The following is a 17671-nucleotide window of genomic DNA, read 5'->3' as shown; positions in this document are numbered from 1 at the left end:
ATTATATGATGGCAGCAAATATAACTGTTGAACTCTAACTCACTATAAAATAAACTGAACTAGTTGCACACGGAGCACACGGAATTGCCAATTGACGTTATACAACACTCTTTCCCTTTGCGTGACGTAAATTTTGCTCAGTTTGAGACTATTTTCAAAATATTTGAAAACTTTTCGTTTTGTTTACAGATGTTTTGCGCCGTTCAATATTGTGCAAATGAAAAGAGAAAACTCCGTTCGTTTTCGTTTCCAAAAGATGCAAAACTATGTGAGAAGTGGATACAGTTTTGTCAGCGACCGAGTAAAATAAATTCGAAACTGGAAAAGATTTGTGTGGACCACTTTTTGAGCGAAGACTTCGAAAGAGATTTACCCTACGAGCTGGGCGTATACAGTAAGCCACGCCCACTTAAACTAAAGTCTAATGCAGTGCCAAGTGTTCAAAACAAGACTGATGTGTATTTTGGAAGTGCATATGAGCAGCAGAAGCCGAAGCCGGTGCGAACGAAGACGTGGAAAACGAAGAATGTGGCGCAGCGTAAACAAATTGTTGATGCGCTCCTAGAGGAATATAATGAGCAGATGGCAGATCAAGGCGCTCAGCTAGAGATGCATCTAGGTGCGCCTACGAATGAGGACGACGATGTGGCAGAGCTACCCGCTGAGGAAGTAGTCCAAGTAGTGATCGATGCCGATGCGTATCTCACAGCTCTGGAAAAGGAAAAGTCTGTAACTGCTGTATGGTAAAGAAAAATCTACCGATACTAATTAACATTTCTTGCAGCACGGAATTGCGGCGCGAGAACTTCAAAATGAAGCTTGCAATTGAGAAGCTGCAAAGGCAGCTGACCATGTGCAATGGACGCTACAGTGAACTGTTCGACAATCTAAGCAGAATCTTCTCGAAGGCACAGCTGCAAAAGCTGCAAAGTGGAAAACGTGTTGTGTGGCAGCAGAGGGATCTGCGCGACTCCTGTGCGCTGTATGCCACCAGTCCAAGTGCCTACAATATGCTGCTCAAGAAGGGTTACCCACTGCCCTCTAAAAGAACGCTTCAACATTGGGAGGCCACAAAGCGCTTCCAGGAAGCTGATGATGATATAGAGAGCTGCAGCAATCAGCTTCAAATTGAGGCGGAGCACGAAGAGGCGCAACAGGTGGAGCTTGACCAGCAAACCTACAACCTAATAGAAGCTATAGATATAACACAAGTAGATCCTAATTATATTAACTAAAAGTTCAAACTGTGTTAACAATATCGAAGAGCTTTAATTATATAGCACATAGGCTATTGAATCAATATAGAATAGGTTTAATATAAGCTATGTTTATTATATGATGAGAATTGCAATAAATTGCCAATGATTATGATTATATAATATACATATATCAGTATATATATTTAGGAATATGATAGACATTAAGATTACTAATAATTATTAGGGAACTGTTTATTATAATGGTAGCTTAACTACGATAGTGATATATAGAACATAGAATATAGAATGCAAATGCTGTTAATTCAAAGTGCGAAACACCTGACAATATGTAAATGCGAATTGTTGTTTAAGATAATGCAATATAGAATATAATATAACGAATATAAGCTTAGCTAAATTGATAAGCAAATTTGATAATGGTGAGAGACAATTCGTGGACTTTGTTATATAGCATGGGAAGAATATGAGCTTAGCTATATTTTTATGGCAATGTTGATAAACAAAATATGAAAATTATAGTTGATAATCTTTTAGGACAATTTGTTGCCTTTGATAATGTTTGTTTATATTATATAACATTTAAGAAATAATAAGAACGTTTAATTTTCGATAATAATGCATTTATTTGAAATATTAAATTGAACTAAAGCTAAAATAATTGTTATATACTGCGCCGCACCTATGCAGCCCATTTAATTTGGCAATTGACTATCCCGCTGTATCAATTGTTGTTACTTTTGTTTCTGTTATCTTTTCACTTAGTCGTTTACAATTTAGATGATGCATAACTAAAAGATATATGTATATACATATATAGATTTATATTGCGACTTGTTAACACATACGTTTATACAGACTATAGGTATAAAAAAAAAACAACAACTAAAGAGACAACCGATGAGGCGAGGTTAACTATTGCATTGCAACACTCACAAACATCAACATAATGATCATCAGGATCATCATTAATAGTAGACAATTAACTATCACAAATTTTTATTCAACTTTTGTCTCTCAGTGAATGTGGCTATGTATGTTTCCATCTGTCTGCCTGTGTATATGTGTGCGAACAAGAAAATATATACATATTCTTTTCGTTGCATTTCAAAATATATCGAATGTATATATATATATATGAATATATATATATATATATGTGTGTAACATTGTTAACTAAACACTCGAGCTATTTAGCCATGTCGCTGCGTAAATATATGTGTGTGTGTGTGTGGTGGGTGGATGGATGAATGTGTTTATGACGTATGACTTAAACTTAAGAAATATACACTATGGATAAGTATGTGAACTTAGTATGGTTTCAGATGGTTTGCTGTACAACATGGCCGATGAATCTCAAATTAACGCTCGCTTGCAACTTGATGTTTTGTCTTTGGCTTAAAGTTTGCGCAAAGTATTTGACTTGTTGTGCTTCTTGGCCAACAACTGCTTCAAGCTGAACGACGACAGCGCAATACCAAACAGGGCTAACATCGTGGCAGATCGGGTCACCACACGATTGGGCGCCGACGAGCTGGTGGTGAATGCATGGCTGCTGTGCGTCGAGGCTTGCGCGGAGAGCGGCGCTGCCTGAAAGATTAGATAAAACGAAATCACAAATTAGAGGAAATCCAAGTTAAAACAGGTACGATAAACAGGTATCTAGCCATTCTTATCACACAATTTTTTTTTGTTATTTTTAGATGTTAAACGTTAGCCAAATTGGCCAATTGCCCAAAAAGAATTTCGGTGCCGATTTCTACTGCGCAGCGTTTTTTGCTTTTCTTATTTCAATTGCAGTTGGCAACAAAAGGGGCGTTTGTCTGGGTGGGCGTGGGGCCAGACAAGTTCAACTGCCCCAAAAAAAATCCATGGCTAAGCGAATTCCCACGTTCATTGAACTGATTAACAAATTTGTAGCGTAATCTGAATGTTGTTGAACTTGTAACACCTGTCCGACTATCTACATGTACAGTTATCTGTATAGTATTTATATATGTAATATATAACAGCCCCCAGCAACGCCTCTATTGTAATTGTCGTTGTTATTGTTGTTATTATAGCAATTAGTTAGGCGTTTGCATTCTCAATGTTACTTTCAAAGACGCAAAAAGCTTGAGACTCGTGTCAGGTGACGTCAGCAGACAGCACAGTGGCCAAAGGTTGGGCGAGTAGGAGTTCAACTTGAAATTATTTTAGACATGGGTAGCCAAAGAGATAACAGTTTTTTGGACGAATGCAAGAAAGGCAAAGGGCCATTAAATTAAATTTGTATATATTTTTAAAAAATATTTTTTATATTTTAAAATATTTTTTAATAATATTTTATCTCACTTTTTTGCATACTATTATTTAATTTATATTTTTATTATTATTTTATGATTTTTATATGCCCAAACCTTTTCTTTAAATTTTACGGTTTCAAGGGCTTTTGCACCACTGTTATAATCTGACACTGTTTATTTTAGTGAGATGCACTTCGCATCGACTTGCATTTCATCTTGTGACGCACTTGGTCTGACCCGCTTTCCTCCTTTTGTGTTTATTTCTTAATCCGCAATTTCTCGCGGCGCTATCGCCCGATTTGGCGACCATTGCTCAAACATGCGGCGGACGCGTGCCGAGCATAAATAAAACGGCGACCGTCAAAAATCTCGAATGCTTATAAATATACGGGAATTGTTTGCACACACACATACACTCACATATTCTTGCAAATTTTTCATCGCGATTTATTTCGAAACGGAGCAAGAATTCCATATTTTGTTTTGCTTTGTTTTTTGTTCATTGGCTTTGCTTAGCATTTGCATAGAACTTTGCTTCCTGCTCCAGTTCCGGTTCCGATTCACTTTCAGCTCTGCTCTCCTTCTGCCTGCTGATACGTTCCAGTGTCTTCTTGATATCTTGTGTGCTGGGTCGGGCAGTTCCTGCACTGTTTGAACTTTCCCGACGCGCACATTGCCTGCTACGTCTGGGGCGCGAACTTTGCACTGGTTGACGATTTAATGAATTCAGGAACTGGCTGGCTGTTGAACTTGTAGGCGGTGCTGGTGGCTGTGGTTTCTGCTGCAACTGCGAGCGCACCATTGTGGATGCCTTTTTAGGCGGCGTCTGAAAGGGATTCGCTTTGGGCAGGTCCTTTTTAGCTGGGCTCTTTGGAGTGAGCTCTGGTTGCGGAATGGAAATTGTATAGGCAATGTCGCCAGCCTTGCATTGCGCGATCACAGATTTGAGATTAGACACAGCTACTGCTGGTTGCTCAGATTCGCTCAGCAAATGGGGCATAGACAATGTTGTAGTAGTTATTGTTGCTGCAACTGTTGTTGCAGATATAGGAGATGAGCGATTATCGCATTGTTCGAGATCGTTTGTCTGTTTAGCCGGTGTGAGAGAGAGTGCACTCTTTGGACTGCTGAGCAACTGCTGCGCGTTCTCCCAATTTGAAGAGAGAATATCCTCAATACTGCAAGCATCGGAGCTCGATGGGATATTTGGCGGTAAGCTAGAATCACAACTGGAATTATTTTCCCTGTTTTCCATTGAAGATTCGTTGGTTGTGCCTGATGCCAGCTGCTCAAGCAGTTGTTTTATAAATTCGTCGTCATCCGCATTCGTCGAATGTGTCGGCGGCTCGATGTCCTCCTCATCGGAGGAGGATACGGCGTCATTGTGTGGCCAAAGACAGCGACGCGATTCACACTTGAGCAGCTGCTCCTCACGATTTAAGTAAAAATAGCGCAGCTTGTGATTTAAGCCTTTACTGGAGCATTCCACACATACATCACCCGGTTGCAGGCTTTCCATTGTGCGTGTGCGTGTATGTGTGTATGGGACTTTAACGAACGTGTTTGGGAAATTTCACTTGTGCGTAATTTCCCCAGATTTCCCCAATTGCATATGTAAATTTTTTTGCATTTGCCAATACTTTGCGTTTTTATTTAATTCGCTATTTTGCGTTTGCTCACCTGTCCGAAAGTTAAACGAAATGCATATAATCCGATACTAGTTGTTTTCATGGTCCGTAAAAGCAATTATTATCTGCAACATATATAAATTTCAGTTTTGAGCACAAGCCTGCTTACATAATACGAAATTGATTTTTTCATTTTTTTATTTCCCTGTTTCATTGTATTGGAAAATGTCAGTGTGAGAGTTGTCGACACTTGCTTATTGCTTACATTATATGTGTGAGTAAAGTGAATGCGCGTTGCTCTATATGGACGTCTCCTCTATTATGCAGTTCTGAGCGTTCTGCGTTGCGTTTATTTAAATGTATTAATAAATAAAAAGCAAACAAAATTCTCTAGCGGGCACGCCACACCATCTGACAGGGCTGCTACTGAAAAGAACTAGGGCTGGGCTCGTACACATGTGTGATAAAAGCTGAAGCACGAGTTAGCACGAGTCAACTTTACAGTGCCCGAAGTGCATCTGTTTTCCTCATACACTGCAACAAAAATTATGTTTCTAAAATTATTTTAAATATGAATTATTTATGTGTAAGTAATTAAAATGTCTTGCAAAATATATGTATTCGTGATAATATCATTTAACAATCGCTAGCATGAACCTGATATATTTCAGCACGCATTATCATTACGAGATCAGGTAACCCGGCCACTTTGTTTACATTTTGTATTGTATCTTCATGCGATATGGCAAGGCTTTTTTTTTTCATTTCAATTGTATAAATTCGTCAGATTAGTAGTCTTCGCAAGTATTAAGTTCAAACTATATAAATTATTTCAAATCGATGTTTTGTACTCAGTATTTAACTTTTTCAGTTGCGATGTAAGCTGCACTTATATCACTTAAAAATTATGATGAAAATTCATTCGCTTTCCAACACTTGTTTCTTACAGTCGGTAACTTGCTGCAAATCAATTTCATAATACGACTGTGTGTTCAGCATTGCATTTTCAACAAATTAAAATCAAGATGGTTCTTTCTGATGGAGCTAAGGAGCGTCTCGGCGTTGTTGTCGATATTATTCAAACCACATTCCACTGGGGATTCGTCCCAATGGTCCTTTATTTAGGTAAATAGTGCTAGACACGTGTGATAAGCGCCAGCAGCGTGCTATCTATTGATTTTGTATTGATAATCCTTATTTGTTTCTTTTTCATGCGTTACAGGATTTTCGAAGGGCGCCGAGCCTGGAATGCCACCTTTGTCGCTTTTAAGCCTTTTGTGGCAATAATTATTTCATAATTCATGTAAATTGAGCAACGACAGCGTTCTTTTGGGTAAATTGACAACATGTTCTCGTTGATTGGTTGGCACTTTCAAAGTTATAGTACCTGTAAGAAACGCTGGCGGAAATAAATTTCTGTTGAACACTTTTAACAAATGATATACACATATATATAGTGTATATTTAAATAAATTTAACCAGACCCATCAGTATTGTTTATTTATTTGTGGTAACACTGGTTGCTCTGCAGATGGCAACGCCGAAAAGGTATATGGTGATTGGTATTTTTTTTTCCTTAAAAACTGTGTTTTTATATTTGCAATAATCGGTCACACTGACCACATCTTTCGCAAAAGCACTCGCACACAGACGAGTTTTCCGCTGATTTCGTTCAACAAAATTGCATATATAACAAATAAATAATACAGTTTAACGCAAACAAAAACCTCCACAATATAATTCGAAGTGCTGGCCATAAGTGTAAATAAGTTGTAATTGAAAAACAAGCGGCTACAGTGCTAAACTCACGTGATGAAAATACGGCTGAAAACTTCAACGTAAAAAGTGGGAGGGGATATATGAATTTTTCTAATTGGATTTGCAAGAAGTGAACGAATTTTGCCCGATAAATCGCGTTTAACTCTGTGTTTTAACCAAATATGCTAAATTTTCCATTTATATATGAAAAAGGTGTTTAACCCTAATAGTGGCAAGTCGTTGAAACGAATGCACAAACAAAATGTAAGCTCGCTGCGGGCGCAAGCAGAGCGCGAGGCCGACTTCGAGTCCCCCCTCCAAAAACGTCCCACGCCCACCGCCCCCTCCGTGTCCTATACAATAAATGCGCAATACAAAGCAAATTAGTTGTCGGCGTTGCCGTATCCTTTGCATAGTTTTGTTTGTGTCGTCAAGGAGTGAAAAATAAGTTTCGCTGCCTCTTTTGCTCCCACACAGACTTTGAGCCGTGTGCTTGTGTGCGTTTATACATATTTGTTTCTGTGAATGTGCGTGTGTGTGTGTGCGCGCGCGGAAAACAAAAGAAAAGCACAAAAGCGAAAACAAAAACAAGCGCATTTATCAAAAAGCAAATACAAAACAAAAATGTGGCCAAAACTGCTGTGCTTATTGGCGCTGCTGAACGCCAGCTATGGTAAGTGCCAGGATATTCTTCCACTCTTACAAGCATACAATTTTTTTACGTTTTCTTATTGGAGTTGCGAAACTAACCTAAATTTATATACTCCCTCTTTCTCTCTCTCTCACTTGCTGTGCAGCTTCGCCTATTGAGATTGTCATAAATACAACAAATGAAGCTGGCGGCAAAGCTGGCCATAAATTGTTACCAGCAGCAGCGACAACAACAACGACGACTGCGAGAACAACAACAAGAAACGAAACAGCTGGCGCTTATCTAACCAAATCGTCGCTGCCTTTTGCTGATAACAACGGCCATGGCAACAACAACAATAACAGCAGCTTTGTGCCCATACAGTTGCACGGAACAGACGCTGCCTTAGCCTCCACCGCCGTCGCTGCTTCCCCTCAGCTGCGTCAGTCAGCGCCCACATTCCCGCCGTTGCAGAACAAGAAACACGAGAGTAAGTCAAATAAGAATCCGCAACGGCCCTCGCGTGACTTCAACACCTCAAAAAGCAGCTCAAGTGAGTTGAAAGCCCGCCAACCGTCCGTCCATCCGTCCGTTCGTCCGTCTGTCTCTGACTTGTCTCGCCTCGTGACGTCAGCTTCGATGTCAATGTGCTGCGCCGCAGACAAAGCGCTCAAGTGCCCCCTCCTCTCTGTCTCTCTCATCCTCTGCCTCCCCCACACGAGCCGACCGACTGCACTGCAGTCACAACACACTCCCACCCCCGCAACTTGAACAGCAAATGCAACTGCAACTGCAGCAGCGGCAGCTAAACAAAACTGGCGCGCAACATCAGCCGAGCGACGCCGGCAGCGACGTCGACTTCGTCTGGGTTCTTTATGCTTTCCGCTTTGCACTTGTCTTCTCGTCGCGGCGCGGCTTTGTCGCTGTTATTGTTGTTTTTTTTTTATGCTAAATGCCTTTTGTTTTTCTTTTCATTTTGTAATCTGAGTGCGCCTACTTCTGCGGCACTTCAGGCCCTGTTTGGCAAGAGCGGCGAGTGGCAAGGGGTGAGCTATGTCTGCGATCGCTAAAGAAAATCAATACGAGACCGAATTATGATTAATGAATCTTTAAACAGACAGCTAACAACGGCTTGCTAATTGGAGACAAAACCACGTTTGCCTCACGGGGCTTAACAGCAAGAGTTGTTGTTGCTTATTGGAATTATATGCTTATAAGGGAAATTAAGGGGAATTTAATTGACCGAGTTTGGGAATAATGCAAGGATCAACGGGCTAGACAGTGAAAGAGAGAGGGAGTGTCTTGGTTAATGGGATTTTATATGTCAGCATTAAATAAAAGGAAATTATATACCAGCTTGTATTAGACCATGCTTACACGGAAACTTAACAGTTAAGTTGGTGAAATGGACATGAGACTTAATTTTTATTCAATTCTGAATTTAGAATTATACAGTTTAATCAATATGAAATTTTCCTTTATTTACAAACTTTCTTCTTTTGCAGAGGCGATCAAATGCCATTGCGATATCTGCAAGGATACGAATCACATCTGCGAAACGGATGGCTATTGTTTTACGTCTGTGGAGAAGGACACCGACAGCAAGATAACTTTCAGTTTTCGGTAAGTCTTTCCTTTGCTGCCATTTTGCTCAAAGACAGCAGCAACAACACAGGAGATATTTTGACTGTGAGTGTTGCATGAATTCGTTGTGTAGCTGCCTCAACATGTCGCAGAGCTTCCCGCCGGGCCGTTTTATTTGGTGCAACGATGGCCAACGAGGCGGGCCAACGGCACGGCCAGCCGCCCGTCGGGGCGGCCATGCGTGTTGCAATGATCGTGACTTTTGCAATCTGAAACTGCGACCGATTATCAAGCTGCAAAGTGCCACACCTGGTGGACGCCAGGAGTCGGCGTCTGTTGGCCCATCGGTTAGCTACGAAGGTGCGCTATGCTGTGTGCACGTGTTTTAACTCCCTACCACCACTTGCCACTTGCCACTTGCCTACGTTTCATATCCTCTCTAACAGCCAAATACAAACAAAAACGCACGTCGTTCCAGTTGCTTTGTTCCAGTTGGTTCGTTCTTTTGAACTAGCTCGTTATTCTACTATATAATGCTCGTGTTGACTTTGACTTGTTAGTGAATCATAACCGAAAACAAAACAAAAACCAATTTAATGCAGCGCACACTACTAAAAATTCCAAACAACAACAATAAACAGCAGCAAGAGCAACAGCAACAGACCCAAAGACTAAGTTAATCAAAGAGCAAATGAACTGAAGCCAAGAACTTAACCATCAACTGCAATTGTGGTTCTTGTGTTGGCTAAATGGGCAAAGGCTTTTTGCTTAATTAAATCCTTCACTTATGAATACACTTTTTTTTTGTTTTTGATTTTGTTTTACTCTTTGCTACTAACCAGACTGATTTTTAATTAGCAACTGGGCTCAAAGACATGAGCAGCAACAAAAGAAAGCAAAAACAAAAACAACAAAAATAGAGTATTACTAATTTGTTTGCTGTCTCTCTCTTTCACCTGCTCGCTCGTGTACAACGAACAAAAAAATTGAAGAGTCAAACCACTTAAAAAAACCAAGAAAAATTAAATCAAAACAAAACACGCCACGCGCGCTTTATTCTCGCTCTCTCTCTCTCTCTTTCTCTTTGTTTTACCACGTTCGATGTGTTCGTTCGCCTGGCGCGCTCTCTCTTTCTCTGTTACTCTTGCTCTTAATATAACACAAAAAAACATACTTACCAAATAACTGTATATTGGTCTACTATTGCTGTACAGTTGCCTCGATAAGCGTTACGAGCTGAATCGCGAGCCGTTGGAATGCCTTTCCAGTCGCCCAAAATACGATTCGTATAGAATTAAGTGTTGTAATATGGATTTCTGCAATAAAGATGAGCTTATGAAAAGGATATTTGAAACAGGTACAGCAAACAGATATAAAAAAAACAACAATAATATAAATAACAAGAAACAAAAGCAAACAAAACACAAAAAACACTATTTTTCTACCTCTCTCTTTCTACTTATGAAAAGCTTTTTGGTTTGCACTTCTTTTGTACTTTGCGTTAATTATGTAATACAACAACAAAAACACTTTTATTTCTGTATGCACTCTAATAAAAAAAATAATAGTTTTTATAATATTCATAATTTAATTACGATTTGCACAACAATTTAGTGGGCGCCTTATAATTGATTATAAATAGGTTTTTCAGTTTTTTTTTTTAAGTAAATATTTAAATTTTCTATTTGCACTTTGTTCGCTTTTTGGTCGTCCTCAGATTTGTAGTTTTTTTTTCTTTGCACGGCTTTTCTATCTTTATCTCTCTCTTTCTTTGACTATCTTAATGGCACATCAAACACTACAACAACAACTACACCTATCTATATGTAAACCAAATAAAAAAAGAGATTTAGTTTTTCAATCAACTTTTGCATGCTAAATAATTTCGCATACTTTTCGATTGTAGATGCTTTTAAGAAGAAACAGTTATTCTAGTGCGTAGAGTTTATTTTCGTACATAAGGTGGATTATCAGTGTTGCTCATCAGATTGAATTGGCAGTGGAACTAGTTCAATAATCAATCTTCGCTTGTAATTGATCGCTCTTCTTCTTAAATATATTCTTTTTGTAGTTCTCTAGTTTTTTTTTGTACATAATCAAATTTTTGGGTACCCTTAGACTGCTTCAACGGTATTCTTTGTACTTTTGGTCTCTGCACATACAGCTAAACATATTAAGCCGCTGCTGTAAGTCCCACTGCCCCCACTACCCCCTGCCTGCGCTCGCCCCCTTTAGACCACGCCTCTGCTGCACGCTCGCTGCGCTAAAAACAGCAATTGCAACTATAACAAAAGCTGCTTATCAACTGCACAAACAACAACCAATGCAACAGCAACAACAACAACAACTACAACTACAATTACTACAACAGCAACAACAACAAACCCTAAAAACCTTTTATTTGCCTAACTTAGTAGTAACTAAAAATTTAGTATTTAATATTAAAAACAAAAACTTGAGTCTACGACTCTGAAACAACAACAACAACAGCAAAAGTACTACTCTGTATATGTATATGTATGTATGTAGATGCCTGCCCCTAGCAAACCACTTACCACCCGAAGATCCCGCCTGGTGTCATGATAAAACACCCACCTCCTCCACACAATGTTGCCAAGATGATTTTTGCAATACGCGTGAAAATTACAATGGTGTTATACCAGGTGAGAGTTGCTTAAAAACCATCCAAAAACCACAAAAAAAATACAACGACCCAACTTTCCATATCCATCCACTCGCCATTCCACGCTCCAATATTCCAACATTCCAGCTGCCATCTGCCATTCCCATCCATTCATTCATCCATCACAAAAAAACATCGGCGGATTCGAAAAAAAATGTTATTTTGTTTTTCTCACTACACGTGACGCCCCTCTTGTCGTTTAAAGCCACGCCCATGTCATAGCACCGTCACATTTGCGTTTTCCTTTAGACAGACCTTTGTGTAGCACACGCAGCAAAACACACAAACACACATACACACACGCATACCTGTCACACTGTAGTCAGCCCCTTTTTACTCAGTCTCTGCTCCACATTTACATGCGTCTGTGCCGTCTATAAATAAAAAAAGAACTGTTTTGGTTTGTTGGGATTTTTGCCTTCCTTTTCCATTACGCATACACACCAACATACATACACGCCCGCACATACACACCCGTTTTGTGTTGTTGTTGTGTATTTCACCTTGTCTCACTCAGTTTGTTTTGCGGCCTCGTCGTTACTCCTTATCCTCCATCCACTTGTCGCTCGCTGTGTACTCGAGTTGTCTGCTGACCTTTCGCATCATTCATATTGACTTGTTAAAAACACGACGCACACACAAAAGCCAAACAACTGTAAAAATAAAAGGAAGTATGCAAAAACAGTAGCACAAACAATAACAACAAAAACGGCAACTGTCTCAAGGGGGCCAAGCAAGAACAACAACTGCATAAGGAGTAGAAGTAGTAACATCAGACAGCGCGCTCTCCCGCTCACTCGTGCGCAGCCAACTTGTCTGCGTTAATTCTGTCTGCCTCTTATGCTTCTGCTTCTGTTTCTGTTTATACCAAAGTCGTGTGCATTCATATTCATTCATGTGCGGCTGCGGCTGTGGCTGCATTGCGATGTTAGCGTCGCTGTCGACGTCGCTGCCTAACGGCTTCATTCCATTCATTAATGGCCGCATTTTTGTGTGTTTTGCCGTCTGCAGCCTATTTATATTTTTTCTGTGTGCCCCTACGCTCATCTAAATATTATTGGTAGTTGTTTGTTTATTCAATTGTATGTATGTGTGTATGAGTGAGTGTGTGTGGGCTTGTTAAGTGTGTATGCCTGTGTTTATACTTTATTGCTCTCTAGTTTTTAAGTTTGCGCCGCTAAGTATGCAAAGGTTTGTAAATATGTAACTACCAAATGTCAAAGGCAGGTTAGTGCCAATTACTACTACTACTTACACATACATATATGTATATAAAAATACACACACACAAACATACACTCGCACACGCACAGACACACACAAAGCCTAACAACTAACGTATTTTGGTTTTAAGTGCACCTTGGTTTATTGGGTTTGTTTTATTATTGGTTTTCGTTATAAGTTCTAATTGATAGCTTGTTTTAACGCATGTTGCCTTCTCACTTATACACTTACTTTCTGGCATTTAATTTTCCATTAATTCTCACGCTCAGCTTTTTTGCAGCCTTTAATGTGTACTTCTAAGTTTATTAATACCTATTCGTATTCCAATTAGAATATCGGTCTAATAAGACGCTGTCCAGTTGGCAATTGGTCACTATCATAGTGGGCGCCACTTTAAGCATTTGCTTTAGTGGCACTGTAGTCTGGTATTTCTGCCAGCGTCGCAAGCGTTTGGCCAATGGACGACCGTTCGCCAAGGAGGATTCTGTCTACGATCCCATACTAAATGGCAACACTACGCTACATGATATTATTGAGATGACCACCTCGGGCTCTGGATCGGGTGAGTGTAACATATAGATAAATTTCAATAATGGGGCTTACTTTTGAGCCATAAGAAGAGGGCCTAATGGAGTTCCGCACCTAGAGAAATAAGGTTGATTATGCTTTTTAGTGAGAGATTACTTATTGTAGGTTGACTCATTTTACTGTCAGCAGAGGCTCTGACCACAAGACCTCACTTATTCACTCAAAACTCAATATCACCTCATTCGGTATACTATCTCATTAAACTCCCAAGATGTCAACTTACCTCTGCATATAAAACTACTCTAATATTAATCTAATCCCTCGCTGTTCTTCTCCCAGCTGGACTGCCGCTGCTGGTGCAGCGCTCGATTGCACGTCAAGTGCAGCTGGGCCATGTGATTGGCAAGGGACGTTTCGGCGAGGTGTGGCGCGGACGCTGGCGTGGCGAAAATGTGGCCGTCAAGATCTTCTCTAGTCGTGAGGAATGCTCCTGGTTTCGTGAGGCGGAGATCTATCAAACTGTAATGTTGCGTCACGAGAATATATTGGGTTTCATAGCAGCGGACAATAAGGGTGAGCTGTTACCCCTTCAAACTATTTCTCAACTAATATTATGGATTGCTTTTGAATAGACAACGGCACCTGGACACAGCTGTGGCTAGTTACGGATTATCATGAGAACGGCTCGCTATTTGATTATTTGACCACGCACACCGTGGACACTAATACCATGTTGAACATGGCGCTGAGCATTGCCACGGGTCTGGCACATCTGCACATGGACATTGTGGGCACACGCGGCAAGCCCGCCATTGCGCATCGAGATCTCAAGTCAAAGAACATACTGGTCAAGTCGAATTTGAGCTGTGCCATTGGAGATCTGGGTCTGGCTGTGCGGCATGTGGAAAAGGATGATTCAGTTGATATACCGTCCACACATCGTGTGGGCACCAAGCGCTATATGGCGCCCGAGGTGCTCGACGAGAGCATGAATGCCCAGCACTTCGATTCGTATAAGCGTGCGGATGTCTATGCCTTTGGCCTGATACTGTGGGAGATAGCGCGTCGCTGCAATATGGGCATGATCTTTGAAGAATATCAATTGCCCTACTGGGATGCTGTGCAGCCCGATCCCAGCATTGAGGAGATGAAAAAGGTCAGCTGAACCACATAACAAATGTGTGATTATCTCTATTGTCATTTGGCATTGTGATGTGTCTTGCAGGTCGTGTGCATTGAGAAGAGTCGGCCGAATATACCCAATCGCTGGCATGCTTCGGATGTGCTCCACAACATGGCCAAAGTCATGAAGGAGTGCTGGTATCCCAATCCAGTGGCGCGACTCACAGCGCTGCGCATCAAAAAGACGCTAGCCAGCATACGTGTCGAGGACAAGGTCAAGAACTGATTGTGGCCCTAATGTGTGTGTGTAGCCCTCACCTTTTCCACGAAAATTTGGGATGCGTTTAATCTAAATGGAGTTGCGTGTGCAACTGCATCGCAACTGTGCAACCTGTAACCTGGCCCCGTGTTACCTTCAAGCAGCAAACAAAAAGAAAAGAAAATTAAGAGAGAACTAAGCTAAACTAAACTAAACTAAACTAAACTAACAAATACGCTGTAAATACTTAGATCTTATATGCCCTATTCCCCACACACATGCTATGAACTGTGCTCGTTTTATATTATCCTTTGCATTTCGCATCTACTTTTACTTTTGTACATATATCTATATATGCGTATGTATATGCCTATATATTTCGTTGACATTTTCCGCTGAGATTCGCTTAGTTTTTCATGAAGGCAGCGGCGCGCCACAAGAAAACAAAAACCAATATAAATAAAGAACCGCCGCACTGCCAATTTGTGCTAAAAAAAAAAAAGAAAAAAAATAATGAGATAAACAATTAGGGCCTAAATATGTATACCTAACATATATTTTTTATAGCCACTGTTCACAAACAAACAAAAAAAATATATAGATGAAAAACGAAAACGAAAACAAAAACAAAATACATACAGTTAAAAGACTTTGCCAAGACTGAGCAGCAGTGAGAACAGCAGAAAAAAACCCGAAAATACAAAAAGAAAAGCCCCAAAAAGTGAAAGAAAGAAAAACCCCAAGTTACAAATTACGAATTCCAGTTGTATATCAAACTAATAATCGTATATAGGAAACCGTAGCAATATCTAGTAATTAAACACTTTTTAGGCGTTTATCGTTGACAAATAAAAAAAATAAATAAAAATAAATAAAATTAAAAATATTTATGAAAACTCAGGAACTCACAAATTACAAAAAAATCAACAATTTTGAAAAGCAAACAAAAAGTTAAACAAGTTTATATGGCGCGCCGACTGCTGCATGCCACGCCCCATAACCATGCCTGCCCCGTCCCGCCCTCTACCCCTTTAAGCTGTTGCTGCTGTGTGTGCGTCTCCTAAGCTAATTATACATACACGCATAACATTATATATATATACCTATACATATATATACATAAGTTGCTTTTAAGTTTTTCTATATATATATAGGTTCTTCAAAAACTTCATTTTAATTGTTTTTCATCAATCATTTGTTTTTTTTTTTATTTAGATCTGTTATAACCAAAGCTTGTTCTTCCTAATTTTACTGTAGTCATAAAACAAGTTGAGAGAAAGAGAGTAATATATATAAATTAAATATATATATTTATTTAAATGTATATTTGCTTGATGTTTCTTGAACAAAACATATTAAAAGCGTTAAAAAAATTGATAAAGAAAATGCATCGCGCTGAGAATTGTAACTTTTAAGTCATTTTGCCACACTGTAAAACCTATATTAGCTGTGTTGTCTAACGTATCATGGATCATTTAATAATTTCAATTGTATGTTGTATGTTTTATATGTCTACAACACATATACACACCCACACTCACACAACAAACCAGCCATAGCCAAGCAAACTAGAAAATCCCTCAAATCAAAGCCGCAATAGTAGTTTCTATGCAAACATTAAATGTTGCTTGACACAGCCAAGAGATTAAACAACACTGAAAAAAACGGAAAAATTAAAAAAAAATCATTAATTTTACATTTCATCAAGCTACAACTAAGCAACATATTATAATTATTATGTATAACAGTTCTATTTGATATGCGTATAACGAGTAAAGAGAAAAAGTAAAACTCTATATATATATACATATATATGTATATATATATATATGTATGTGAACCTAAACTAGTTTGTTACGACTTTCGGCCTGCGAAATTTAATTTCCTATTAATTTAGGCAACTGAAAAAAAATAACAAAAACAAGAATTATGAAATACGTTTACGTTTAAGTTTAAAACTAATTTCCTGTAATTTGTAATTTTGCTGAATTCCAAAAAGACCCAAAATTCAGTGAAAAAAAGAGACGAAATAAATGTAATTTAAGTTTTTACAACAAGAATATTCCTGTAATTGTAAAATGTGTAAATATTTGCGAAAGAAAAACAAAAACCATTTGAAACATTGTTAAAAATGTTAAATGTTTTCCCAAAAAAGCAACAGAAAACAGGCGAAAACTGTTTCGTTTGCCAATGCTTGAAACAAATATAAAGTAATCAAAGATTCTATTTAAACAATATCGCTCTATAGAGGCCTCTTAAACCGTACTGAGTTAAAAACCGAAGAAATTCAAAACAAAAAAAAAACTGTAAAAGACTTGAACAACAAATGCGCAAAAAGAAAACCTTTTTAAAAAAAAACATCCTATTTTCCAGCTAAGAAAAATTATTTTTAAATTAAAAAAAAAAGAAAAGCAGAAAAAGAAAACTTGTTAGGCTCAAGTTTTCCTAAATATATATTTTTTGGCAGCATCTGTGTTTTGTAATGTGTATTGGAAGAGCGACAGAGAGAGAGAGAGAGAGATCGTATGGAAATCAGGATGTGAATTGGAATTTTGGATATGTATGTAGTATGTGAAACATTTACGGTGTACTGTTAAAAATAAAAATACAAAACAAAAGCAAAAAAATGGAAAAGAAAATGAGAACAAACAAAAAAAAAGCGTTGAAAGTGTAAACAGAGTCTAACTTTTAGCTTTAAGCTGCGTTTTTACTGGCACTTTAAATAAAAACAAAACCCAAAAAAATATTTGTA

The 17671-nt window shown here is 38.8% G+C and overlaps 5 protein-coding genes across 8 annotated transcripts; 3 read left to right on the top strand and 2 right to left on the bottom strand.

Moving 5' to 3' along the window:
* The first annotated feature begins 121 nt into the window (after positions 1-121).
* Positions 122-1358, top strand: LOC111597703 (52 kDa repressor of the inhibitor of the protein kinase-like). The gene is made up of 2 exons (XM_023312541.2): positions 122-725; positions 785-1358. The coding sequence occupies exons 1-2, from the start codon at positions 190-192 to the stop codon at positions 1233-1235; spliced, it is 987 nt and encodes a 328-aa protein (XP_023168309.2). The 5' UTR covers positions 122-189; the 3' UTR covers positions 1236-1358.
* A 1175-nt stretch (positions 1359-2533) lies between these two features.
* Positions 2534-5560, bottom strand: LOC111597689. The gene is made up of 3 exons (XM_023312521.2): positions 5396-5560; positions 5183-5255; positions 2534-2807 (listed from the first exon to the last, which is right to left on the bottom strand). The coding sequence occupies exons 2-3, from the start codon at positions 5231-5233 to the stop codon at positions 2616-2618; spliced, it is 243 nt and encodes an 80-aa protein (XP_023168289.1). The 5' UTR covers positions 5234-5255; positions 5396-5560; the 3' UTR covers positions 2534-2615.
* Positions 3621-5120, bottom strand: LOC111597688. Its single transcript, XM_023312520.2, has one exon. It carries the CDS (start codon positions 5019-5021, stop codon positions 4002-4004), a length of 1020 nt encoding a protein of 339 aa, XP_023168288.2. The 5' UTR covers positions 5022-5120; the 3' UTR covers positions 3621-4001.
* Positions 5561-5901: 341 nt separating the features above from the next.
* Positions 5902-6617, top strand: LOC111597690 (mitochondrial import receptor subunit TOM7 homolog). 2 transcript variants are annotated; one of them, XM_023312523.2, is made up of 3 exons: positions 5902-6008; positions 6080-6255; positions 6353-6617. In XM_023312523.2, exons 2-3 carry the CDS (start codon positions 6156-6158, stop codon positions 6415-6417), a joined length of 165 nt encoding a protein of 54 aa, XP_023168291.1. In that variant the 5' UTR covers positions 5902-6008; positions 6080-6155; the 3' UTR covers positions 6418-6617. The 2 variants fall into 2 exon arrangements, with proteins under 2 accessions (XP_023168291.1, XP_023168292.1); XM_023312524.2 differs by having other exon boundaries at positions 5902-6255.
* Positions 6618-7458: 841 nt separating this feature from the next.
* Positions 7459-16022, top strand: LOC111597654 (TGF-beta receptor type-1). 3 transcript variants are annotated; one of them, XM_023312474.2, is made up of 8 exons: positions 7459-7561; positions 7686-8009; positions 9025-9142; positions 11633-11766; positions 13342-13572; positions 13878-14111; positions 14171-14694; positions 14764-16022. In XM_023312474.2, exons 1-8 carry the CDS (start codon positions 7513-7515, stop codon positions 14944-14946), a joined length of 1797 nt encoding a protein of 598 aa, XP_023168242.2. In that variant the 5' UTR covers positions 7459-7512; the 3' UTR covers positions 14947-16022. The 3 variants fall into 3 exon arrangements, with proteins under 3 accessions (XP_023168242.2, XP_023168241.2, XP_023168243.1); XM_023312473.2 differs by lacking the exon at positions 11633-11766 and adding an exon at positions 10318-10460; XM_023312475.2 differs by lacking the exons at positions 7459-7561; positions 7686-8009; positions 11633-11766 and adding exons at positions 8887-8910; positions 10318-10460.
* The last annotated feature ends 1649 nt before the right edge of the window (positions 16023-17671 follow it).

Source organism: Drosophila hydei, unplaced genomic scaffold, assembly GCF_003285905.1.
Source record: "Drosophila hydei strain 15085-1641.00,03,60 unplaced genomic scaffold, DhydRS2 tig00008122-arrow-pilon, whole genome shotgun sequence".
In the NCBI taxonomy this organism is placed as follows: Eukaryota; Metazoa; Arthropoda; class Insecta; order Diptera; family Drosophilidae; genus Drosophila; species Drosophila hydei.
The sequence above is the reverse complement of the archived record's forward strand: the minus strand, read 5'-3'. Positions and strand labels throughout refer to the sequence as shown.